The 26,195-nt window shown below is 42.7% G+C and overlaps 1 protein-coding gene across 1 annotated transcript; it reads right to left on the bottom strand.

Annotated features, from left to right (window-relative positions):
- Positions 1-571: 571 nt before the first annotated feature.
- On the bottom strand, positions 572-4,479 carry ATP5PO (ATP synthase peripheral stalk subunit OSCP). The gene is made up of 7 exons (XM_064152480.1): positions 4,273-4,479; positions 4,055-4,105; positions 3,846-3,956; positions 3,358-3,487; positions 3,142-3,254; positions 1,077-1,163; positions 572-751 (listed from the first exon to the last, which is right to left on the bottom strand). The coding sequence occupies exons 1-7, from the start codon at positions 4,462-4,464 to the stop codon at positions 638-640; spliced, it is 798 nt and encodes a 265-aa protein (XP_064008550.1). The 5' UTR covers positions 4,465-4,479; the 3' UTR covers positions 572-637.
- Between the last annotated feature and the right edge of the window lie 21,716 nt (positions 4,480-26,195).

Genomic DNA, 26,195 nt, shown 5'->3' on the forward strand with positions numbered 1-26,195 from the left:
AAAGCCACCCACTTCCAAAAGAACTTCAGCCACTTCAGGCCAGGTGCCCTCGCTTTGTGTGATGACTTTAGACAGGCCCTGCTCTGTGGCCAGGTATGCCAATGGTAAGGCTTGTGCAGCTTGTCCATGACCACCTATGGCACTACTGCCTGGGAGTACAGGAAGGCCCATGAGGGAGTAAACCAGCCTGCCAGAGTGTTTGCTGCTGAGAGTTAACTGACAGCAGGTCTGTTTCAACAGTCACTGTTGTGTTCTTGGAAGCATCTACCAGCTGCAGTTCCAGTGTTCTTGCCTTCTGCACACAATGGTGTCTGTGGTAACAAGACTGCTGCTCTTTTGACCTGACAACATCCTGAGCATCTCTGGAGACCCAACGGAACCTCAGCAGCAGTCACTCCATCTATCAGCTCCTACAGCACTGTTCTCCATTTCCTTCACAGGAACAAACTCATGTTCAGGGCGAGATAGATTTTCAAGCTGTGTCATAGAAGATTTAGTGGGAACAAAGCAAAATTCACCAAAGGTCCATCAGTGCTGTGTTTTTCAAATCCAAACACTTCACACCATCTACTCAAGATGAAATAATTTTATTGTTTCCATCTGACAGGGTTCACCATAAATGACTAGGGACAGATTTCTAGACAGTCTCTTTCATGATTTTGGTGAGTTTCTGGATCTTTGACCTTGTTGACATGTCCACATACTTCTCCCCAATATTGACAATCATGCCACCAAGGATTGATGGATCAGTCTGAAGAACAAATATTGAACAGAAATTATATTAGCAAAAAATTATTAGCCTAGTACATAATTTTTACACTAATAAGAAAACTTCTAAAAGAATAATTTTGAAGATAATTTCTAAATACAGAGCTTGCAAAGATAAGACTTAGTAATTAAGCACAGAATTATGTAATATAGCAACTGGATTCAGTAAAGTTGTTAGTGTTTTTTATTTCTTTAGGGTTTTTGTTTGGTTTGTGCTGGGTGGTTTGTTTTTTTTTTTAAGTTGGAGAGACAGAAGTGCAGCTTAACATCACCTTGATGGAATTTAATTACAAATCAAAAATACACACCTTGGTCTCCAGCTTCAGGACTTCTCCCTTAGCCAGGAATCCTCCCAGGACACTTTTTAGCTCAGTGAGGCTGGCATCATCCAAGGGCTGAAAATTATGAATAGAATACAAGCAAAATAAAGGATGAGAAAATGTTCAAATGGTTTAACAAGAACCCAGGCTTTCTGTCCAGATTCTTCTAAACACAGAGACTTCCACCACAAAGGCAGGTTAAGCAGCCTCCTTGTGTAAGAATTACTAAAGGACAGCACAGAAACAGTGATCACTTTGTGGCCTGCTGATTTCATGAAGCATTGTGTTACTTGTGCATGTATTCCCAGCAGAAGTTCTAAGCTGACATATTCAGAGGGCAAGTATCAAGAATCCATACTTGTTAGAGCAAGCACTTGATGGAAAACCTTGAGATTTGACTCACGTTAGCTGTAAATGGAAAGATTAATCTGCTGTTTCTAACAGTTATCAGTTTGAGAAGAACCAGTTACATGTAAAAGCACTCAGCAGGGACAGTTACACCAGCAGTAAGATCCCAGTTCTGCTACAGGTTTGCAGAATGCTCCTAGCTAAGTACACCTCCCTCCATAAGGACAGAAGAATTCTGCAACCTTGTGGGAGACACTGTGAATTTGACCTGTAAGTCATTTGGACACCACTGAGATAAAAACAAGAGGGACTTCACCAAGAAATAGTGGGTTTGTATTACTGAAAATTGAAGTAATTTCTATTTAATAGTCACACTTTAAGAGGAAAAAAAAACCAACAAACTTAACAAAAGCAGCAGTAAAGAAACTACGTATATAGTATTTAGGAAAATCTGTGGACAGGTTTGCACAGGCTTGTGAATACATACATCTCTGAAGGTTACTAAACCATAGAAGGGCCTAGGTTGGAAGTGACCTCAAAGATCATCTAGTTCCAACCCCTTGCCATAGGGACACCTCCCACAAGAACAGGTCACTCAAGGCCTCATCTAACCTGGCCTTGAACACCTCCACGGAGGGAGAATCTACAACCTTCCTGGGTAACCCATTCCAGTGTTTCACCACCCTCACTGTAAAGAACTTCTTCCTAACATCTAGTCTGAATCTTCCCCCTTCCAGTTTAAACCCATTGCCCCTCATCCTGTCATTACAAGACCTTGTAAATAGTCCCTCCCCAGCCCTCCTGTAGGCCCCTTTCAGATACTGGAAGGCTACTACAAGGTCTCCTCGAAGCCTGCTCTTCTCCAGGCTGAAGAACCCTAACTCTTGTAGCCTTTCCTCATAGCAGAGGTGCTCCAGCCCTCTGATCATCTTCGTGGCCCTCCTCTGGACTCACTCCAATAGTTCAATGTCCTTCTTGTGTTGGGGGCTCCAACTAACTGGCCTGACAATCTGTGCTCACAACCTAACCCCAAGTGGATCAGTCTATTTAGTCCAGACAGGCAGTTCACCCAAGACTTAAGAGATTTACATTACATATCTAGCTAACCAGCTTCCCACTCTAACAAATGTGAGCACAGATCCACTAATGAAGAAGTCAACATGCCAGAAACACTATGCCTCCAGCCTTACATTCACATAGAGCTCAAGGAGACACCATCTTCCTTCTCACCTTCCTGAGCACCAGCCAGACCTTCTTGTCTGTGAAAATCTTCCTACAGATTTGGAGCTAGACACTTGCCTTATTTACTGCAAGTGGTAGACCCCAGACATTCTCAGTCCTATCAGGTATCTGCCTTGCTCTACCTCATAATTCATTATTACTGACGATCTGTATGATCACAATGACAGAAATACAGAGGCAATTGTGTCTACAGACCAGACTGACTTTTACCAGCTGCTGGTTTCAAATGCAGGAAAGAAAGATGTTACCTCTTGAAGTGAAATGGGAGGCAAACATTTAACTTTTGACCAGTAATAGCTGGATATCAAAAACGCATTTACAGAAAGACCTTTACCTTGGCAGAGTGGAGTTATTTCCTCATTAGTCATACAGCAAGTACTTAAACTACAGAGAGCAAAATTAAGCTAAAGAAGTTTGACCTTACCTAGTGGTGTTAAGCTCAGTCTAGAGGTTCCTGACCCACCTGTGCAGTGGTGACTGTGCACACCACTTCTCCTCGGTACGCGCTCATGATCTTCCCAAACGCAGAGACAATGTCTGGTGTGTAGCGCAAGCGACCATTTTCAGCAAGCAAATCTGGTAGGGGCAGATGCATTGAAATGGTTTAACGCACCCACTAGAAGCAGATTTGGTTAGCCAACAGTAGTAACAACAACTAGCCTGTCAAATAAGTACTCACTCATCAGGTTGACAATTAGAGGAGACATCTTCTCCTTTACCAAGGCATCGTTCACCGCTTTTTGTTTAACTGTGCTCTTGGTGTGAGGGTTCATAACAACACTGGACAGCTTAGGGTCCTTCAAGAGTGTCTGAGTGGATACACAAACGGCGCGACACAAAACCATGACTTTTTCAGGTACAGTAACAAGGCTGGCAACGCAGTCCCCCCTTGAGCAAAGACGCCTGAGGCTGATGTGATAGGAAACGGCAGCATTTACAGTCAGTTTCTTGTAGAACTGATGCACTTACACTCCTGCAGCACTTCCAAGCTGCCTAACACCGGGGGTGCAGTGCGGGCAGAGCACCCGTACCAGGCCCACGCGAAGTGGGGCTCTCACCCTCTGCAGTAGCAGTCCACCTCCCCCTAACAAAAAGCAGCAGGTAAAGCCCCCCCGCTCCCAAACTCCCGCGGGAGCGTAGACAAAGGCAGGCTGGAGGATACCTTACCCATACTCGGCTCAGCTCCTTCTCCACCTGCTCCAGCTTCTTCTGCTTGGTGGCGGCGGAGTAGAGCGCAGTGGCATAGCGCCCTTCCAGCCCGTACACCTGGATGGGGGGCTGCGAGCGAGAGAAGAGGGGGGTGCTAAGCGCGGCCCGCAGCCGGGGAACTGGCAGCTGCCCACCGACCCGCCGGTGCCACCCTCCGTCCCGCTCACCTTGACCAGCTTGGAGAGCGGCCTCGCCGCCGTCGTGCTCAGCTGCCGCACCTGCGGGCACAGAACGGCCGGCGTCGGTATGCGGCCCGGGGCCACGGGTTAGGGAAGAAAGGAAGGCTGGAGAGCCCGCGCGGGTGAGGCAGCTGCGCCACACGCCGCGTCCCGCCCGCCTCCCGCACACCCGGCGAGGGGCACCGCTGCCCCCACCCCAGCTTCACCTTCAGGGACAGGCCCGCAGCCGCCATCTTCCTCCGCCCGCCCGAGGTCACCGCCGAGGCCGGTCGCAGCGCTGAGCTGCGCGCAGGCGCCACAGCTGCTGCCGCCTCTCCTGCGCGGCTCTGCGCACCGCCCTGCTCTGCTGCGGAGCGCACTGGGAAAGGTAGTTCTTCGCAGTGGCTCCTCCTCGCCATCCTGCCCGCTGAGGCTTGCCGTGCCTGGAAGCGGGTATGGAGTGTGGTTCGGGCGGCTGCAGGGGCCCTAGCCTCCCACGCACTCGTCTCTCTGTCCTGCCCGGTGTCTCTCTTTCTGGCATCATCTGAGTAGCCTCGGCAGTCTCTGATGGCAGTTGGGGTGAAAGCGGACTGCTAAAGCGCCCCAGCCGTCCGGCAAGCCCGAAGGGTACGTCTGGGCTCCGCCGGTGGGCTGCCACTCGCCGATCCTCCTCCTGCTGTGGGAAAGTGCTGCGCGGCGCGGGCGGAGCAGCCTGCGTTCGGCCTTCTCAGGAAAGGCAGGAGAGCGGGGTCCTTGGACAGGCCTGCCCCACTGGGGCTGGAGCTGAACTTGGAATGTCCCCTGGTTGCCCTTTCTCGCACTGAAGGGGACTTTCCTCAGAGGCACAGTCAGGAGGTGCAGGGCTACGCAGGTGAACTGAATGATTAGGGCAGCGGCTCCCCAAGAGGCCCTAACTCCAGGCTATGGCTCTTCTGCGCATGCAGAGTTGCATCCAGGACCTCGGCCAGCTTTGCAGTTGCAGGTGCTACAGAATAAGAAGAGCGGTCCAGGTGAGTTGAGGCTTATTAACAGACTTCAGTGGTGTCTTGCTCTTTCTTGTAGGGGTCCTGTAACTTGCATATGCACATTCTTCCATTCAAATGCACTAGGAGACAAATGCACTAGGAGACTAAGTGTTGCACAAGTCCTGTATCCCTCAAACACTAGGAAACTACCTCTGAAACATACTGAGATATCTCCTTCCCTTGGATAAACCAGATCCAAACGAGGCTTAGGGCAAAGACACAATCTTCCAGGTAAAGGATAGGGTAGGCAGCTCTGACTTTGTGAATCCCTCCACGCGATCTTGAGCAGCTTGCTCAGTTCTTGCTTACAGTAGTGGTTACATCCCTTCTCTCTAACTCTTCCACTTTTCCCATAAAAGAAGGCAAGTCACCCTCCTGCTGCACAGAGCTGTTACCAAGTTTCAGTCATTATTTTCTGCGATGTGAGTAGTGCAGGTGGCTGCTACTATTGAAATACAAACCATGCGTTAACGAGGAGCATGCTGGACGGCGTCTGCAGGGCAAACTTTCACCACTAGATGTTGCTGTTGCTACAAATTGGGAGTGATCGCTTCGGCTACGCCAAAACTAGAGACTCAGAGTAATGCACTTTAGGAAATATACTTTACCATCCCACCAAGAATAAGACAGTAAACCCAACAGGCTTTATTTTAAACGGTGGATTTTAGTTTCCTCTTCTATCCCTGGTTGCATTTCAAAGCCCATGACAAATTTCAGCCTGCCGTAATGCCAAGCTTCTCAATAATTTTCATAAGAGTGCTAAGAAAAAAAACATTTTTAAAATGTAAAAATTATTTTGTTTAGCAGGATTTTTTTTTTTTGTGATAATGTGTGTGTACCGATGTTTTTTATAGTGCAAAGAATGGGTTTATTTGAAGTGGGGTTCCATCTCCCAGATTTTGTGAGTCTAGTTCAGTAACACTATAATCTTGCAGTGTTTTAATACAGAGAGTCTGGCTTATGAAATCACTGAGAGCTAAGAGTACTTTGATGAAATAGAGATTGGGTCAAATCCTGATTTTCCTTTCAAAAATTAAAATCAGAGCACCTAGCATATACTAATTTTAGACAAGCAAAATCCCTCAGGTAATAGTTTGCAACTTTGCGCCTTATACTGGAAAGAAAATTTAGATCCTGATAAATTCTGTTCCCTTACTGTAATGATGGATTCCTCCCATATTATATGGGAGTTTTGGGAGATATTTTTCTCCTTCAAAGCAGTTAAACTCTCCATATTGTCAATCATTCATCCTTTGGTATTTACCTCTGTCTCTGGTTTATATCTGGTCACTTGACAAACTCCTGAACATTTACATTCCCTTCCATAAGAAACACTTGAAAGAACATTCAATTGTGGGTCTGCTACTTTAGCACCCATAGGATTGTAATTTAGTAATTCTTAGTAACTGTGGTATTATTATAAAAGTCTCATTTGTGATGGACTGAAACTAAAACAATGCAAAATATATTTGATTTTTCCCTTTGTTGAGAAATCTTGAAAATAATTGATCTGAGTTTAGATACATTTAGAGACACCCTTGTGCTGCTGTTGAAGACGCATGACCCTTCACACAGAGACCTGCTGGAAAGAGTCCAGCAGAGGATGACTAGGGGATTTGAGCATCTCCTCTATGAAGAGAGACTGAGAAACCTGGGGCTGTTTAGTCTGGAGAAGAGAAGACTGAGAGGAGATCTGAACAATGTCTACAAATATCTGAGGGCTAGGTGTTAAGTGTATGGGGCCAATCACTTTTTGGTGGTCAGCAGCAATAAGACAAGGAGTAATGGCTACAAACTGGAACATAGAAGGTTGCACCTCAACATGAGAACAAACTTCTTTATAGTGAGGGTGACAGAGCACTAGAACAGGCTGCCCAGAGAGGTGGAATCTCCTTCTCTGGAGACTTTCAAAACCCATCTGGATGCGTTCTTGTGTGAACTACCCTGGGTGGTCCTGCCTTGGCAGGGAGGTTGGACTCAGTGATCTCTGGAGGTCCCTTCCAACATCTAAAGTTCTGTGATTCACACAGGGGTAGCAGTCAAAGAGTTCACTGTAATCAGCACTAGAAAGTATGTGATGATTCTTCAACCAATGCAGTAATGGGGATGTATTTTGATCAGGGCCCAGCTCTACAAGTTGTCATAAAACTCACAGCAAGACTTAAACCATTCACAAAGAACTTGCAGCATGTAGAGTGGAAAAGGAAGATGAGGTTTGTAACAGTGCATCTGGGGCTCTTGCAGTGGTGAGGGCGTATCAGGTCAGCGCCACACTTATCCTTTACCTTAAAATAGACAAACAAAACAAGAACAAGCACCACCACTCATAAAAAGCATTAGTGATAACAGTCATAAAAACCATTAGTAATAATACTAGTCACTCAGGTTTTTTAAACAATGCTGAAAACATTGAATACTTTCCTACCTTACCTTGCAACTCACCTGAAACATGAGCTTTTGGCCTGTTTTGAATGCACTGGCTAGCCAGTAATTGCACCCAGCTGTTTCCCTTTGACTGAGCCTGGGATTCCCAGGTTCAGCATGAAAGAGTATTAGAGGAGCCAGAGTGCAGCTACAAACAAGTCCCTGACCTTGGTGAAAGATTTTGTGTTATTTACAAGAAGTGGGGGAGTTCTCTTCTCATGGTGCTTCTCATTAAGCTCAGAGAATGTGGCACAGAAAAGCTATGACCCAAATCACCTCCTTGTTGCTACTGTGTTTTTGTTCCTGCAGCTGCTGAAGGGAGGGTTTTGTTTGTTGCTTTTAGTGTTTGGTTTTTTTCTCTCTCTCCCAGAGGCTGCCCTTTATCTTCTGCAGGAAAAGTTGCTACTCTTGCTGAATCTAATTCACCTGGTTGTTTTCCATACCTCTGCTCCATAAGCAGTTCCTCTTGGGCAGTTAAGTTCAAATGTTCTGTCATGCTGACTCCCCAAGGACCAAGCCTTTACTGTCAGAATAACCCATCCACTAAAATCTTTCTGCTTGGGAAGACCTGACTCATTTCCCATTAAGAAAAGGGTTTTCCATGCAGTGACAAAGGAAAGAAAACATGTGTTTGGTTTGGTTTTTTTTCCTCTAAACTGGGCAGAATAATTGTAAACCTACAAAAAGGGCTAGGGGAATCCAGCACAGGAGCAGGAGCAACGCCAAATTAGGTGACTGAACTTGCTGACCTTAGCATTAGAACCCTCTACAGTCATCATAGGTCATTGCAAACAAATCCCCTAGTCTACATTTTTCTGCCCTCCAAGGGAGGTTTAAGTGTCACATTGTTACATTCTAAAAAGATTGTTACAATTTTACTGTGCATGTGATACTTGGGGTGCTCATGGTGTTCTCATCTATTTTCTGTGCTACCATAGTAATCCGTTGTAAACAGGGAGGAAAGCCGCAGCTAGGTGCTTGTAGCTTCCTTGGCAAAATACCTACACTCTTTAGAGAGTAGAAAAATAAATCTTTAGAGAGTAGAAAAATAAATCAACACCTTTAAGATACTCTAGAAAGCCTGAAATTTAATCTAAGGGTGTGCTACGATGCGATTTGTGTAGGTTGGTGAAATTACCATTAGTCTGCAAAGCTTTGTAGTGGAGAAGGTGATGGGGGCTCACTTGGATATTTAACTGGTTTAGAGGTTGTTGATGATCTTGAAGGTCTTTTCCAACTGTAGTGATTCTGTGAAATAGCAATGATAAAAAGAACTGGTTTGAGGAAATCTGTAAATAAAAGACTTGCTGTAGTGGAGGTAGTATCAATAGCTGAGTTTTACCATTTCACACATTGGCAGATGAGCAGTTAGACCATTATATTGAGACATAGGAAATTTGGGTTCTGTTTTCATCTCTGCATTGGGCCTGCTGATTGGCTTGTAATTGTGCTGAGCCTCAGTTCCCCCATCTGTAAAAAAGCAAGAATAAGACCAACATCCTTTATTAACAGCTTTGAATTCTGTTGATGAAACACTTTATTAATAGCAATAATGCTTTCTCAAACCCCTAAGGCAGGGGGGTTGGAACTAGATGATGCTTGTGGTCCCTTCCAACCCTGACTGATTCTATGATCCTGAACACACTGCTGTTAAAAAAAAACAAACAAACAATAGGTAATGTGCAACTGGCTATGGAAAAATATAGATGAGGACCATCATGTCTATTCCATCACTGCAGTGGGAAATTAAATGTTAACTTAGGACCACCTTTGGAGTCAGAATGGCAACATACACAATTAACTGGGGGTGTTGGTCCATTTTCCTGAGATCTATCACAGAAATACCCACTACCATGAGAGAATCGGCAGAGCTCATTGACTGGAGGGATCTAGAACATGAACCACCCTCTCAGCCAGGACTGAAAGTGCATCTTCAAATGCAAGACCTTTTGTTTTTCAGTTTAAACGTGGGCCAGACATTGGCCTGAGTCATACTGGAGTAGATCACTGCAGTACTCAAGTCAGAGGTATGTCTGCAGATGCAAGGATCTTGTCCAATGAGCATATTGCAGTGTTTTGTGTTAGATGCCTCAGCAGATTCTGGTTGCATATTAGGGCTACCACTTACTCATTACCACAAGAGGGAAGCCAATACTATTAATATAACTTCATGTGTGTATTAAGTATGGTTACTGTGGCAAGGTTTCAAGGCTGCCGCATGTGTCCTTCTCTTTCCTTGTAGCAAACCTGCATTTGATCATATGTCAGAAACTAAAGCACATTATTCGACATTCCATTTGCTCAATGTTCTGTGAAATGAATTTCATGGATTTGCCTGTCTCGTTTGAATGGCAAATACATAAACCTCAAACAGAGAGTTGGAACAAACCCAAGCTGGTTGCTTTCTTAGCAAACTTAAACAGGCCACATGCAAGTAAGGGGAAGTTTGGCAGGCATGGCCCTTGAAAAAATAAAGACGGTGTTTTCCCTCATTTAGATGTGCATGAGAAATTAAAAACTAGTCTAGGAGTCACTGATATAACTGTTCCTAATAGCTCTTACCCCATAGTGCTGACAAAATAATTTGTCAAATATTCTGACTCTTCTTAGTCTGTTTTGCAATGTCTGTGAGCTCCTTCTTTATGGATTCATTTATTATGGTAAACCGGGTCCCATTTATTCTTGCTGCAAACTGGATTTCCTCCTGATTTAAGGAACTTCATCGAGTCCTTTATCTTGTAGAATGGTATCTGTGAAAGTTATCCTTGTTCTGATCATACGTTGAAGGCTTAAACCTGATAGGTCAAGATTTGTTGTTACATTTAATTTCGCAGTCAGCCTTTTGTAAAAGGTCTTTGTAAAAATGGCAAAACCCACACTTTAACAAATGTTTGGTTTTTTTTTTAATAGTCTCTGTGCAATGCAGAAACTGAACAATGATTAATCAAGCAAATTTATTTGGTTGATGTTTTGCTGTGATCTGTGTACTAGATTGCTGAAAGACATAAATATATGAGTGACTGCTCAGAAGATTTCTGTAGGGCACTGCTGACATACTGCCTAGAGATCATAATTCTTGATGTTCTGAGGAACAGAGAAACATGAAATCAGAAGCAACAAAGGAAAACATATATGTTGAGGCTTCTTATAAAGACCCCTAGGATGTTCCCTACAAGTGCAGGAGAGGGTATCAGGGCAAGGTTGTGAAAGTCACAGACATAGATTGCAGTCCCCAAAGGACATTTGCATAACTAGCTGCCTTGTGGAAATTTTTGTGAAATACTTTAGGACCATTTGGGGTATTTTGTTTTCCACACAACTGCCTCTCCCACCCACCCTCCCTTTCCAGCAGTCCTACCTTAAAATGCTTCTCTAATATGCTGCTGGTCTCAAAGAAATTGTTGTACTTAAAAGAGGAGAGACAGCAGGAAATATTGCTGTTGGCCAAGTGGGCAGACATCTTTCACAGAGCCTCATGGTACCTTGCTGTTCAGGTATTTTCACATTTCTCTCCAATTCTGTTTTAGGCCTCATGTATCTATGCATGTGTTTAAGTGCAAGAGCAGTCACACTGCCTGCAGTGAGAATATTCACATGACTAAATCATGCACTTGCATAGGGATTTCCTGAATGAAGGGCATAGAAGGAAATGGCCAGGTTAAAAATAGTGGTTTGGTTTTGTCACTGATGTAATGCCTTTGCCACTAGTGGAATTGTACAGGGCTGAAATAGATCCAACAGATCCAAACAAAGAACTATCTCCAGATCCCTCACCTGCCAATTTATGTTTATGAGATAGAGTCAGTCCTCCTTTCCCTGTGCTTGGATGGCTGAGGCTGGGGAAATTCAAACTACTTTGCACCAGCAGGAGCTGCTGTCCAGGACAGTACCTCCCCAGGTCTTAGGTGTGTTTGCCCTGCAGAGCCATTATGTTCATGGCGCTGCACCAGAGCATGTATTCTTCATGTAACTGTTGCCTGGTCACTGCCATAGCAGGTGGTTGGTGTGGCTAAAAACAGAGCAGGTCTTTCCTGTCCTGCCACTTAACCTGCTCCTGTCTGACACCGAGCCATTCTGTGGCCTTAGTGGGAGCTGTATGGGGAGAGAGCGCCCCCCACCCTGTCTCAGTCAGTGTCTAGATTACTTCTTTTTGTCTTCCTTAGCAGTGCTGCTTTGTTCTACATGGGCATTAAATGCTAGTCGTGAATGCTCACACTTCAAAGAAGCTGACATTTAAGTAAATAAGAAGAAAAGGTCATTAGGATTAGGAAGAAACCTTAAAAGGGTTCCCCACTCCTTTCAGTGGCCATCTTGCTCCATGCCCACATGGTGTTTGGGAGTTCCCACTCTATTTGACTGTGAAGCTTTGACTTTGCACCTATACGTGGCTGAATTCCCACCCACAAGTAGAATTCTGTGCAGGCCATCTACGGTTTCCTTGAGATCACTGCATGCATGTGCCATACCTGCTTGCTCATCCAAATACTGACACAGGATAGATGTCTGAATGTCGGAAGTTAGGGAGAGAGAGGGGGAAAAATACCCACCCCAAAACACAACATGGAACAACCAACCTCTAGCATCCAGGGCTCATGACTGCTTTTGACAAGATCTATCTTTAGTTGTAATAGTGAGTCACATCATTGTGATCTGACTTTACGGTTAGTTTGAGGTATGAGCCAGGCCATGGGATTGAGAGTGAGAGCGAGAGCATCATGGGATGTAGCTGTAAAATTCCACTACTTGCTACTCTCTAAGTCAGGTTTGAAGAGCATTAAGAAACAGGAAGCGTGGGGGGTGGGGTGGGGGGAGGCATTTTTTCAGTGGAAAATTATTGCAGCGCATGGAGGATTGTGCTGTATTTCATCACTGTAGGGAAAATAATAGGGGAGAGCTACTAGCAGTTGAGATGGCTGTAATAGTCTTGAGCAAAGCACACCTCCCTGCATCGCTCTGTGTGCCAAGTGTCACGTCTAACCCACCCCACCAGCCACTACAAGCTATTGCAGGATTTTCTTGGATGGTGCTGCGTTGCTTAGCAACATTGCTAGGCAGCATTCTATACATCACACACAGTGCTGGCTACTACGTTGTAGCAGGGCTGCTTCCACTTATTTTTCTCTTCTATAAAATATTAATTTTTGCTCACAAGAAGTCATGGCACCAGGAGCTTGAGGGACAATGCTTGTCAGGTGGACAGGTGCAGCTCCTGTTGACTGTAATGGGAATCACAAGCAGCCCTAGGCTGAGCTGAGGTCCTGGTATGAGGGCATGATTCCTGAGATATAAACACTTGCCATGCTTGAGATGGAATGCAGGTTCACTTAAACATAAATAAATAAATAATGAGGCAGTGAAGGTGATGTGACAGACAGGATAATACCTGTAACATATACCCCCTACACTTTCCCCCCTCCCTTTGCCTGGCATAAACAAATCCTGTTGTGAAGACTGCATATTTGTATACACAAAAAGATGCATATTTACTCGAGTTTCTGAGATATTGTTGAGGCTCTCTCACACCATGGCATTGTTGGATGAGAGTTGACACAAACACTAGTAGTTTTTTTAACTGATAGTGTGATTTTGGTGGAGTCTGCCTGCCAAACCCCCTGCCCAAAATCGTTGCATAACCAGCTGTTGCATGTACATGGACACACAAAAAGGGAGAAAACCAATTCTATTCTGTGAGAAGCTGAGATGTTATTACAGAGGGCAAGCAACAGAGAACCTGGTCTCCAGAGCTACAGAAGATGGCATCTGCAGCTTGCTTCAGGTGTGCAGACCCAGAACTAGGAGCTGTCTTGTCCAAGTGTGAAAGGTCTCTGCAAAGGGTCTTCACAGAACAGGGTTTGAATAGTTCTGAAATGTCCACACCTAAAATGTTAATTTTCTTTGGACATGCCACTACTGATACTGTTAGCAGGTGGAAAGAAGGGATGCAAAAGAGCTGCTAAAGGGGAGTGGCTAGTTTCTGACATCTGAACGCTGTGTTTTTCTTCTACATATCAGACAGACTCTTTGTTTGAGCCAAGCGAAGAGGGAAGCAAGAGGGGAAAACCACACTGTCAAAATACACAACGGTTTGTGAGATGAACAGCTGCACTACCCTTTGTTTACACTTGCAGATATGGCTTTATCCAACAGTTACTTCTGAAGAGAGCAGGAATTTAGTACTAGCTTAGCCCATGCTGTTGTAGGCACATCTTACTGCATTTTGGGCTGTACCCTGGAACCAGAAAAAACAGGCTCTTCTGGTAAAATGTAATATATCTTCACACTACAGATCCTGGAGGAGAACGACTGCAGTTTGATACAGAAACCATTCTCGTGGCATTCAATGGCATTTGTCCAATAGCAGAACAAAGACAGTGACAGAACTTCCATTTCAGGGTTTTCACCAAATTGCAGCAGACTGAAGCGAATCCTGTGCCCAAGGCTCAGCTCCTCGTCAGGCACCTCAATCTTTGTTCACATGTAAGGCCAATTCAATCCTAGGTAATGTTCACAATTTGCACTGAGACTAGTGTATGTACCTAATACTTTGGAGTAAAAGCTACTGCTACAGACAAATAAAATATCACCAGCACAAGTGTCATCTACAAGCCTGTCCTGCTTTAGTGGCTATTTTTGTCAAGTAAGATTATATATATATATATATATATATATATATATATATATATATATATATATATATATATAATCTGTCTTTTTATTAATGTGAAGGACCTTAATTGGAATGATTGCCTAATTTTACTAGTACATTTTGATCAAAATATTTCTTCCATTAAATGCTTCAACAAATATTGACATTAGTCTGTAAAATTTTACATGAAAAACTTACAGAAGTTCACTATAAGTTTGCATATCTTCCTGTCACTTCATAAAACCTCTCAGCACTGTTGGCTTGGGAATAGATGGAGCTGCTGCACTTTTTTGGTGAATGAAGACCAAGCAAAAAATACAAGGCCCATAACTGTGACCATTCACATTGATATCTCAAGGAATGGCTTTCCCTTACTATTCAAGCAGAGGTGTGAATTGCTCCAGGACACCTGTGAACAGCAGAGAATTGCCAGGCCCAGCACAGGCCCAGGACAGCCAGGGCACGGTGCCTGATTCCTGCCAACAGGAGGACCTCAGCATCAGAAAGATACTTTGCTATGAGTGTAAATGTCATTTATACCTGCTGCAAGACCTCTGTGCAGTCTTAATACACATGAAGATCTATCTCAGCCCTTCCTGAGGGTTGAGAGTCATCACAGCAACATTTGAAAGATGAATTCCACCTTACCACAAACAGTGCCAAATACAGCATGTGCTAGCTGTATCTAAGTCTGTGCAGAAAGTAGAACAGTATTACTTTGGGCAGGAGTCAAAAAAGAACCCAGCTAATCTCTGATAAAATTGGAAAAGAAAATAGCCGAAGGACTTCTTCTCTCTGTGAGTTTCATGGTAAACACCATTCTGTTTTCAGTATCATTAGTGTCTTATTATGATGACTGCTATTAAGCAGTAGCCCCACATACTTTTGTCTGTGTTTTATGGCCACACCTCATCATTTTACAAGTTAATAGCTGGAAATTTTGTATCATCATTTCATTACCACCTGGCTTGAAGTGAGGATGCATCTTGCAGGCATCTGCTGTGAGAAAGTAAGGGAGGAGGCCGTTTGTAGCCCAGTACTTAGTTCCTGGGAAACTCCCAATTATTTTTTAGAAGAAGAGGCAACGTTTATCTTCTGCTTCCTTTTACTGATCATCATGGCTTATTCCCCCCCCCCCCCCCCCCCTTTCTATTTATGTGCAAAAAAAAAGGTTTATTTGTTTCATGCTACAAGAAGTTTCACAGTTGTCTTTCTCTCCAAATGACATGGGGTCAATGTAATCTGAAAACCAACTCTGACAGAGCAAACTTTTCACAGATAAACCCATGAAAACTGAATCCAATGCTGGTCTCTTCCAAAAACTATTTACATGTTTCTCATTCCTTCATAATATCTGTATAGCATGCATGCATAAGGGACAACACATAGTTATGTTCAGAAGTCAAAGACTTCTTCTGTAAAGATGTGGACAAATATATACTATGTCAGAGAGGTTGCATGTCACCTACTTTATCTGGAAGAACTCTTGAAATTAATATAATCGTGGGGAAAATGCAAATGAACACTTATGAAAAATGAAGGGAAATCATATAGGATGTGTATGTGTTTGTGGGGGTATTGGTCTCCCTGTGTTTAAGGATAAGCTTTTAATTGAGCCGTCACCTGCTATCCACCTCACTGACTTGAAGGAGGTGGAGACTACTGAACAGTATTTTCAGATCTTTGTCAGAGTAAAAATATGATAGAAAATATTTCAAGAAACCTCCCAGTGGAGGATTGGAATCAGAAGTATAATGTAGATATCACAAACTAACTAGTGAAGACAGAAAGGAGAAAGTCAGCTTGTTCTTTGGCCCAGTGCTGTGAGTCCTGAGCACTGAATGTGTTAGGTGTTCTTAGACAAAAGAATGTCTGATCTTGTAATAAAAGCATCTAATAATTCAAATGCACTAAAAGGCTAGTAAAGCCTACTTGGACCATCATGATCATCTCTTCACACTTCTTGTAAAATTCAGGCCATTGGTCCTCACACTGCAGTTCCTCACTTCACTCTGACTGTTGTTTGAGCTATAACATGTGTGACTTTGCTCTGCTCATATGCTTTTGATGCTTATTTTAAACGTGTTACTTGCATTTTGCCTTGCACTTTTGATTAGGTGTTGCAGAGGAGACAGCTTAGTTTTGCTTACAAAGATATGCACAAAGGCTTTGTATGCAAAGTTATATTTTCAAATGTTGCTGGAAACAGTCTCACATTTGTGATTCTTTGTTTTAGTTAATATTTACATTTTACTTAAACATTTATTTGTCTTTAGATTTGAAATTACAGTCAACTGAAAAAAAAAAAAATGGGTTCTTTTGTTTTGTTGCTGTTGTTTAAAGAAACACTCCTAAGCAGAGAAGAAAAAGAAATGTGGATTTTTGCAGATGTAGACATTTTAAGTTGTTTTTCCTTTTTTTTTTTTTTTTTAATGAGGGGAAAATTGAAATAAAAATAGTGTAATCCCTTCCTTTATTCAGTCATTTTTAATACTGGAGCCCTAAAAGATGGTTTGGAAGATGAATATGAATTACAGAAATAACTAGGCATGCATTTTACTTGCCCTGGTCCTGGATCAGTGACAGTAACACCCTCCTGGTTATTTTTCCAGTACACAGGAGGCTGCTGATTGCTGGTTTATAGATGTTGGGACCATTTTGTTTGTCCCTTAAAATCATGTTAATGTTGCTGCCATCTCACAGTACAAACCCATGCTGTTGCTATGGACAAAGAATTCACTGAAAAATGCAATTATTGAAAAATAGTTAAAGAAATCTTTCTGATCCATGAGTGTAGCTGTACTGATTAGGGGTAAGAGCAGCACTACCCAAGCCAGCTTACTCTCTGTCAATAAATCTGTTTTATCAGTTTGGGTGAGTAATGTGATCTAGCTTTTGATATTACACTGTTGTTCATTGTAGTAACATTTCTGCTCAGGTGTAATGTGACCCCGTTGTTGACAGTATTTCAATGAAAAGGATGCCAACTTATGCTTTAATTAGCATTTCATTGTGCTCCTTTCTCCATCAGTTTGGAAGAAGAAGAGAATTTGATTCCAACTTCATGGGGCAGAGATAACCCAAGAAAATGACAGGCAATTTAGTTAGAACCTTTGGACTTGCATTACTCTAAAATTGGGGAGGGACTAAAAGAACTAACCAACAGTTTAATCTACATAGCAGGCTCATTCTCTTGCAGCTCTATTCTCTCCTGCAACTCTATTCACTTTGTTGGTGCTAGGAGAACAGGAGGACAGACAGAAGGACAAAGTTTTTCATTTTACCTGTTCTTGCTCAGGCTCTGCTTTGCGTGGGCAGCCTAAAATTTGTTTCTGGTTTCTTGTCATGCTCACTTCTGCCTGATGACTTTTGTGGTCCTGTTTCCAGCCTTGACAGTCCATTAAAAATCATGTTAAATTCATGCAGGTTGGAGGGACTCCTCTTCATCTTCAAGTTTCAGGATTTACTCACTGCATCTGGCTGTCACATAGCCATTCAGTCCTTCCTCCCAGGTGTTTTCATCTTCTCTCATAGCTTCAGTTTGTATTTTATGAGCAGTGACCACTTCTCAGGAATCACCATTTACCTTTAAAATGTCTTTCAAGCCACTGTGGTGTGTAAATAAAAATGAAAATGTATGAGTTGCATAGTGTAAACCAGTAAACACTTCTGAAGATCAAGTCACAGGAAACAGGGTTGGGAAAAAAAATATTTGCTCATCAGCCCTGTCAGTGTTCAGCTGCTTCTCCACAAGATATTGTCAAGTGCTTTTTCCAGCTGATGTTTAGCTGGCCTGTTCTGACTGGCCAGATTAAACATTCCCGTGTGGGTTCCTGTTGAGGGGGTGTCTATTGCAATAAATGCTGTGAATACCCTTGAGCTCAGCTGGATGTCTCTGGGCTTTGCTGTCTTGTTGGAAGGTGCCAGCAAATGAAAATCAATACAGAACATGTAAAATTGTTGGCCAGAGGTTTGGAATAATTTCCAATGCAAAGAAGGAAGATAAAGGCCCTGTTTCTTGGAGATTTTTTTCCAGTATTTAAATTTAAGGTTTGCTTGGGAACTGAAACTTCTAGAATGGACATATCTGTTTGCAGGAAAGGAAAAAAAAAGAGGCATGTATTTCTCAATCAGCTAAAATGTCCCTGGCTGTATATATTGGCATTCTGACACCTCTTCCCACACAAAACTAACCTGTGATTTAAGAAGACAAGTAATTATTTGCTGAAAGTTAAGTCTAGAAACAAATCTTTTCAGAATCCAAATACTGTTAAATATTTTGTGATGGTGTTTAATGGAGTGAACAAAAGAAAGCTTGCAAATTTCAGATCTGTAGTTATAATTAACTATTAGGAAGGAGAAAACATTACCTGAGTTCCCTTCTCCTTTTTCTTTCACTCTTCAGAAACTTTACATAGATAAACTCTACATCTGAAGAATTGCAGGAAATATTGGAATCATGATGATGGTTAATAACTGGAATAGTTCAAGTGTTAATTAGATGTAAAGTGATACAGAGAAAAAAGGACTGAACAAGGACAGTTAACAAACATGGTCAAACCACAGAAATATTGGTTTGTTTTTTTTTTTTAAAGGACTTAAAGATAATTTGTTTTCCACAGAAACATAACATTTCAATTCTGTCACTTTTTCTTTGTGTGTGACATCCCATCCAGAAGCAGGGTCTAGAAGCACACATCTAGATATGCCTTCTTCCACCCAAAAACTTTGTGCTACCACTAAAGGAAGAAGGTAAGCATCTTCCTTGAACTTGCAGCTACTGGGCATAGTCTCATAGACATGGCCACCATGCCTGCATAGAATAACTGTGCAAAGGATGTGCAATTGGTCTAGAATGTTGGCACTCTGCTAAGCACCTTGCTCTCAGTCTGCAGCATTGATCTGTGTGCCCACACTGGGTTCAGAATTGTTCCAGCACTGAAAGATCTCGTTGTGGTGAGATGTAAAAACAGGAGCTTAGTTGGATGTGTAAGTAGATGCATGGGTCTTTTCCTGAGCCTGAGTGACAAACACCATTGAATAGCCATATATGCACCCAGCAACTGTCAGCCTGTAGTTTGTGAGCATCTTGTTGGTCTGAGACTGTACCTGTGCAGTTGTCAAAAGGTGTTTAAAGAAACACTGGCATGGGAATCAAATCACTGCAGAGGAATCTGCATCTCCACTGGAAATTTCCAGGGGTGCAAACTGGAAAACCTGGAAAATATAGGTTAGGTGGAACTGGACTTAAGTACAAAATGCTAGAGTGAACCAAGGTGGCAAGCTTTTCAGTGTCTGTACAATTTGGATTTTGGCAAAATTTGGTGCTGTTTGATGTGGTTTTCTGAGGAGAGGTACATACATATGTATGCATGCCATTGGTATTTCATATACCTCTCTCTCTCTCTCTCTCTCTGTGTGTATATCCATATATATATATACACTTTGAAGTATGTATATGCAGAATTACATAAGTCTATACACATGTCTATACTTCTATATGATTACTTATTTATTTGCATACACATATCTCAAAATGCACCTCTGTTATTTTGCTGCCCATATACTCTTTGTGTGAAACATGAGGAGAAGCAGTTAGAAATGGCTCAACCAGTTCAAATGGTTGCAGGTCACTGCTTGTTAAGAGATGGTTCATTAAACATCAGTTGAATGGCATCACCTCAAAACACACTCCCTGTCTTTCTTACTTATTTCTTTATTCTCCGCACTTTCAGGCTGCAAATGCTGCCCTTCTGTAGGGAATTTTCTGTAAGTAATGACTAATTCAGGTTAATGGGTTTCCACTCTTTCTCAGATCATTGCCTGCTGCCAGCTGGTCCTTAATTCCTGAAAACTCCTTGCACCTCAACTGTTCCATTGCTTCCTGGAAGATGATGCAACAGGCTTTGGTGTTTGAAAATGGATGAGCCACTTTGAGTCACAGTGAAATCAACTTATCAATTTTAGCCTAGTCAACTTTTAATCATGATATGAGAGCTTCACTTTCTTTCATTCCCTCTCCCTCTTATACATGGTAACAAGTCTTTCATAAATGCCAAGAGAAACAGCATAGTAACTTTTGGTTTCTCCTCCAAGTGTAAGGCCCTGCAGCTGGGTCAAGGCAATCCCAAGCACAAAGCTGGACAGTGAGTGGCTGGAGAGCAACCCTGAGGACAGGGCCTTGGGGGTGTTGCTGGACGAGATGCTCAACACTAGTCAGCAGTGTGCACTTGCAGCCCAGAAAACCCACCAGATCCTGGGCTGCATCAGGAGAAGTGTGGCCAGCAGGTCAAGGGAGGTGATTCTCCCCCTCTACTCCACTCTGGTGAGACCCCACCTGGAGTACTGCATCCAATTCTGGAGCCTGTATTTCAAGAGGGATGTCAAGATGATGGAGCATGTTCAGAGAAGGGCCACGAGGATGCTCAGAGGGCTGGAGCACCTCTCCTATGAGGACAGACTGAAACAGTTGGAACTGTTTAGTCTGGAGAAGAGAAGGCTCCCAGGTGACCTTCTTGTGGCCTTCTAGTATCTGAAGGGGGCCTACAAAAAAGCTGGGGAGGGACTTTTCAGGATATCAAGGAGTGACAGGACTAGGGGGAATGGAGCAAAGCTGGAGGTGGGGAGATTCAGACTGGATGTGAAGAGGAAGTTCTTCACCATAAGAGTGGTGAGAGCCTGGAATGGGTTGCCCATGGAGGTGGTTGAGGCTCCATCCCTGGAGGTGTTTAAGGCCAGGCTGGATGAGGCTCTGGCCAGTCTGATCTAGGGTAGGGTGTCCCTGCCCATGGCAGCGGGGTTGGAACTAGATGACCCTTGTGGTCCCTTCCATCCCTGACTGACTCTATGATTCTATGATTCTAAATCATGGCTGACTCTAGTTCTTGTCCTCTCTGAAAGCAGCTATGACTGTGTGAGAATGCAGCTATTTAAATTATTCAGATTACTACTTGACTCAGACAGGTCTTACATCAAGTATCTCTCAAAGTAACTGTAAGGGGATGTTTTACAGATGATAATGAAGATCAAGATCTTCATTATAATGATCAGATAATGAAGATCAAGATCTTGGCCAAAGCCCACAGTACACCTGGGAACTTGATTTCAGGAAGGGATTGTGATGTCCCAGTCATTGCTCCACTGAACCTCACACCTGGTGGGTTGGCAGAGAAGGAGAAAAGGGTTTCCAAGGAGGCTGTCTGTACAGCTTCTAGCATTGGTGTATGCTCCAGAGGAGGTGCAACTAGCTTTCACACATCCACTATTGAATATCAGTGTGTATCTTTACAGGTAGGGACTTGCTACTCTGACATTTTTGCCAGTGTAAATACAGGATGATTCCACAGCAACCACCACAGAATTGGTGAGAGGCAGCACAATCCAGCCCACACTGTTTTTAAGTGAAAATAAGGCAATGTTTTGATGAGAAGCACCAGAGATAAAAGTGCCCATTTTTATCATCAAACTACACAAAATAGTGAGGAAACAATTGTTTGGTTTAATTAGCATTCATATTCCTATTACTCGTGCTGGCACTTCCAAGCAAATGGCAGGTCTTTAGCTTCACTGGCAGGAGAAAAGAGGCCAGTTTCACTCTCTGCTTTTTTGTTATTATTTTTATTATCTTAGTAGTACACTGATCAGAGTTTGTTGGCAAGTACATAGCAGAGATCATAGGCATTCCTAGGGTTGTTTTATTGAAAGAGTAAAATGACATGAGGAGGAGAGATGACCCAACATGTTTGTCTTGGTTTTAATCACTAAATCTTGCAGGGTGCTGATCGATTCTTTTCAAACAAGATTGCTCCAGATTAAATAAGAATACTATAAACCAAATCATGCATGGTTTGCTTGTTTTGGACACTGTTGAAAAGGTGTAGCTTATAAACATCCAGCCAGTTTGATCAATTTAACAGTACATGGGAGAAAGAAGGTAGCGAGTTTACTACTTATCACGCCAGCTGCCTTTACAATTATTTGAAGCTCCTTAGTTCACCTGACCTTTAAAACTTACTTTAAAACACAATCACTTTTGATCAAGTGAACCATTAAGGTCAGTTCTTCCTCTCATAGCAAAATTGAGTCAGCCACAGTTGTGCAAGCAGAAGTGGACCATTTAAATGATATAATTGTTTGACAACTGCAAAAGAAGATTGCTTTAAAAATTAGAGGCTAAAGGTGATGTGGATAAAATGCCAAGGAGGGTCCAAATATAATGCTGCCATTTGGCCAGATCACTGTATGTCTCTTAAACTCAATCCTCGTTGTTTTGGGACACTGCTGAGTAAAATTAAACATGTTTGAAAGCATGTGCAGAATTTGCCAGAATCTTCTACTGTTCACAGAAACAGACTGCTGTTATGAAGATCACATTTCAGCCTTGCAGACCACCTGAAGTTCCTGCAGCCATACAGTAAGGCTGAAACAGTATCTACATGGCCAGGGGTAAATGTAAATCTTGTTCCACTCCTCACTTGCCCTTTCAGATTCACTCCCACTGACTTCATTGTCAGTTTGTCTTAATGGAATAATAATAGAATAAATCTCCAGGTCTGACTCATACAATAGCTGTGAGATCCACCCAGATACATTGGCTCATTAGTCTATTAAAAAAAAAAAAAAAAGCTATTTTGGATGATGTTAAAGACTAAGGAGGAAGACTTTGTCCTTTGGCAGCTGTTGCTGTGAGAACGTTCACCTCCTGTCAATACAGTGACATCAGACCAGGGCCTCATGATGCCCTTCATTTGAAGATATGGAAGCTCAAAGTTAAGCATAGTGGGATGACATGTACCTTTATCTTGGCTCTCAGCTATTCCATGACAGCAGAGATGGGCCTTAGTATTGTTGGTTTTGAACAGAGAGGAAGCCTAAGAATCTATGTTTTTTGCTGGATACTTGGTGGATGTTGAAGGTTGGACCAATTTTAGATCTCACAAATCATGCTTACTCAATTGACTGAGTTGAGAACTAATTGTCAAGGAATTAAAATACTTTCCACTTGTTTTCAATCCATGCCCTGTGATATCACTAACAGTTTGGCTTATGTTCTGTAGCCCATTTTCATCACAGAAGCTTCCTCTTCTCCACCCATTTATAGTTAGTGTCAATGCCTCTCACACCTGGTAGTGCACACACACGTTCCTCCAGAGCAGCAATACGTGTTACAGTTACAATGTAGATTTTCAGGCTTGAGTGTTAGGTACCAGACTTTAGTCAGGCTTTAAAAGGGCCTGACTTTTAGTTTGGTGTCACACTAAATACACTGACCTACTGACCTTCCCCTTGCCTCCCTCCTCCCCCCCAGCAAAGATTAACATGCTGTGTATTTTTCCTGCCTCCATTTTCTGAAAGAATTTTTATCTGAGGGTGTCTGTGATTTTTCTGCTGCAGCTTTGTGCTTCTTCTCAGCACTGTCCAGCTCATTATGGTCAGCTGTTTTGTAACTTTGTCGATCTGAACTAGCCTGGATCCCATGTATCTGTGACAGCATTGACTACCTATTTGTGTCTTCTTCCAGTGGACCTGGGAGTCTCCCCATTTACCATCCTGTGAAAGTCTGAAAGTTAGTGTCAGTATCTTGCTTTCTTTGCTACATCTTAGAGCATTTGCCAATCTAAAACAAGAGAAAATCTGCTTCACATAGGCCTTAGTAGTCAGTAGACAAAGACTGAGGTGTCTGGGGTCAGATGATGATGATCAGTGGTACGGAGTCCAGTTGCAGGCGAGTGATTAGTGGTGTACACCAGGGGCCAATGTTGGATCCAATTCTGTACAATGTCTTCATTAATCAGGAGGAGTGACTGATATGCCAAAGTCCCTCTACCGTCCAAAGGGACCTCTGGATGATAGCAGGCTGGGAAAATGGATTGACAAGAACCCCTTGCAGATTCAAAAGGGAAAGTGCAAAGTCCTACACCTCATGTACCAGTAATGCTGTGGAATGATTGGCAGAAAAGCACCTTGACAGAAAATTACCTGTGGGTCCTGTTGGACACCAAGTTTAGCATGAGTCAGCAATGCATCCTTGCTGCAAAGAGGGTAAATGGTATCTTGAGCTGCATTTGGAGGAGTGTTGCCAACCAGTTGAGGAAGATGATCCTTACCCTCTGCTCCACATTGATAAGGCCACACCTAGAGTGCTGTGTGCAGTTTTGGATTCCTCAGTACAAGAAAAAACTTGACATATTAGAAACAGCCCATGAAGGGCCATGAAGATGATGAAGAGACTGGAACATCTCTCCTATGAGAAAGGCTGAGAGGGCTGGGACTGTTCAGCCTGGAGATTAGAAGGCTCAGAGGCATCATCAATGTATTTAAATACCTGAAGGGAGGGAGCAAAGAGAACAGAGCCATGCTCTTTACAGCAGTGTCCAGTGGCAGAACCAGAGGCAATGGTATGAACTGAAACAGAGGAGGTTCTCTCTGAATATCAACACCTTTCCACTGAGGATGACTGACAACTGGCACAAGCTGTCCAGAGAGGTGGAGTGCCTGTAGTAGGTCAAGAAGACATTGCACCAAGGGAGGCTTAGATTGGATGTAAAGAAAAATTTCTTTACTGAAAGTGTTGTAAAGCATTGGAGCTTTACAGGCTGCCCAGAGAAGTGGTTGAGGCACCATCTCTGAAGGAATTGAAAAGATGTGTAGATGTGCTGCTTAAGGATTGGTTTTAGTGATGGACTTGGAATTCTTGGATTAATGGTTAGACTCAATAGTCTTAAAGGTCTTTTCTAACATAAACAGTCCTATAATTCTATGATTCCACAAATGGTGAATTCCACACAGCATCTCACAAGACCCTGATATTTCACAAGTTGGATATAGATAAATGCCACAGGTTATCTCATGTATATAAATATCAATGCTTGTGTGTGCTAGTAGATGGGTATAGACAGAATGAAATGCTGAACGTGAGTGAATTTATATCTCATTATGAATAAGAAAGGGTTAATTAATTAATCTGTAATGAATCATAAGGTAAAAGTCAGCTAATTTCTCACTTTTTTTTTGTGTGTAATAAAAGTGATGAAGATTTATGGATAACTGATGATCTACTGTTTGATAGCAGAAAGGATTCCAATGATACACTTTATACACTCTGGGGAAGATAAGCTTTCATCTAACAAGGCAGTGAGTGCATTTACAATGCAATATCACATGCCAAGGGAGACAAAAGACTGTGCTAGGTTGAGAAAGGTGAGAGTAAAAGCCCCTTGTCCCACTCTGGTTTAGCCAACCCCCGTGTGAGTCAGAAATGACACTGCTCCTCAATAGCTGTAACATGGTTTCCTAAGGAATTGTGTTTCTGTAATCAGAGTCACATCCTCTCTGCTTCCTACCACTTTGGATGCTTTTGGCTGATTTCAGCTACATGAGATAGAGAGGCTAGGTTTTCAAAGATATTAAGTTCCCACCAGCTTCAAAAAAAGAGAGAGAAGGTCAGCTCTACATCACTGCTGAGGGCAGGCAGACAGATTTCAGACACGAGTTCATCTGTTTGAAAGCAAGCATTTTGCAGACTTATCAACCCATACATAGCCATGGATGAGCTGCATGGCATGCCATTTCTTGCTTGGTGGGAATCTCATAGGCCAATGTGCAGGGATTTGGTTTGGGTTGTACAACAATGTGCTGAGTTTTCCCATGTGATATTTTCTTTCTTTGTGTGCAATTCTTCTAATTCATCAATTCACTTCAGGGCTTCAAGAAGCTGAATTTAAGGTAGTTCATTGAATCTGTATTCAATCTTTCTTGATATTTAAGGAAGTAGAATAGATGGACGAGAGATGGAGAATTTGAGAGGGCCTCCAAATGAGTACTCTGGAGATGGGTCTTATTTTTCTCAAAACTGGAGTATTTCCTGATCCAGGATTCTGGTTCTGACCTCTCTTGGACAGGTTGGTTTTTTTTTCCTGATGAACCAATACGAAATGTTTTCCTTGCGGGCTTGGTCTTGGACTTGATGGACAAGCTGCCTCATCTGTTATGGCAGAGCCTATGTTTCTCTTAGCATCTTCTCACATAAATATTCTATGCATCAAATAGGTACAAC

Source organism: Pogoniulus pusillus, chromosome 12 (assembly GCF_015220805.1).
Source record: "Pogoniulus pusillus isolate bPogPus1 chromosome 12, bPogPus1.pri, whole genome shotgun sequence".
Classification (NCBI taxonomy): domain Eukaryota; kingdom Metazoa; phylum Chordata; class Aves; order Piciformes; family Lybiidae; genus Pogoniulus; species Pogoniulus pusillus.

What these genes read in the sequence shown, in the direction of transcription:
- ATP5PO (XM_064152480.1), bottom strand. Translation starts at nt 4,464, where the DNA reads ATGGCGAGGAGGAGCCACTGCGAAGAACTACCTTTCCCAGTGCGCTCC. An exon ending in CTGCGGGCCTGTCCCTGAAG is followed by an intron (nt 4,106 to 4,272) that starts GTGAAGCTGGGG and finishes CTGTGCCCGCAG; the next exon opens with GTGCGGCAGCTGAGCACGAC. An exon ending in GCACAGTCACCACTGCACAG is followed by an intron (nt 1,164 to 3,141) that starts GTGGGTCAGGAA and finishes CATAATTTTCAG; the next exon opens with CCCTTGGATGATGCCAGCCT.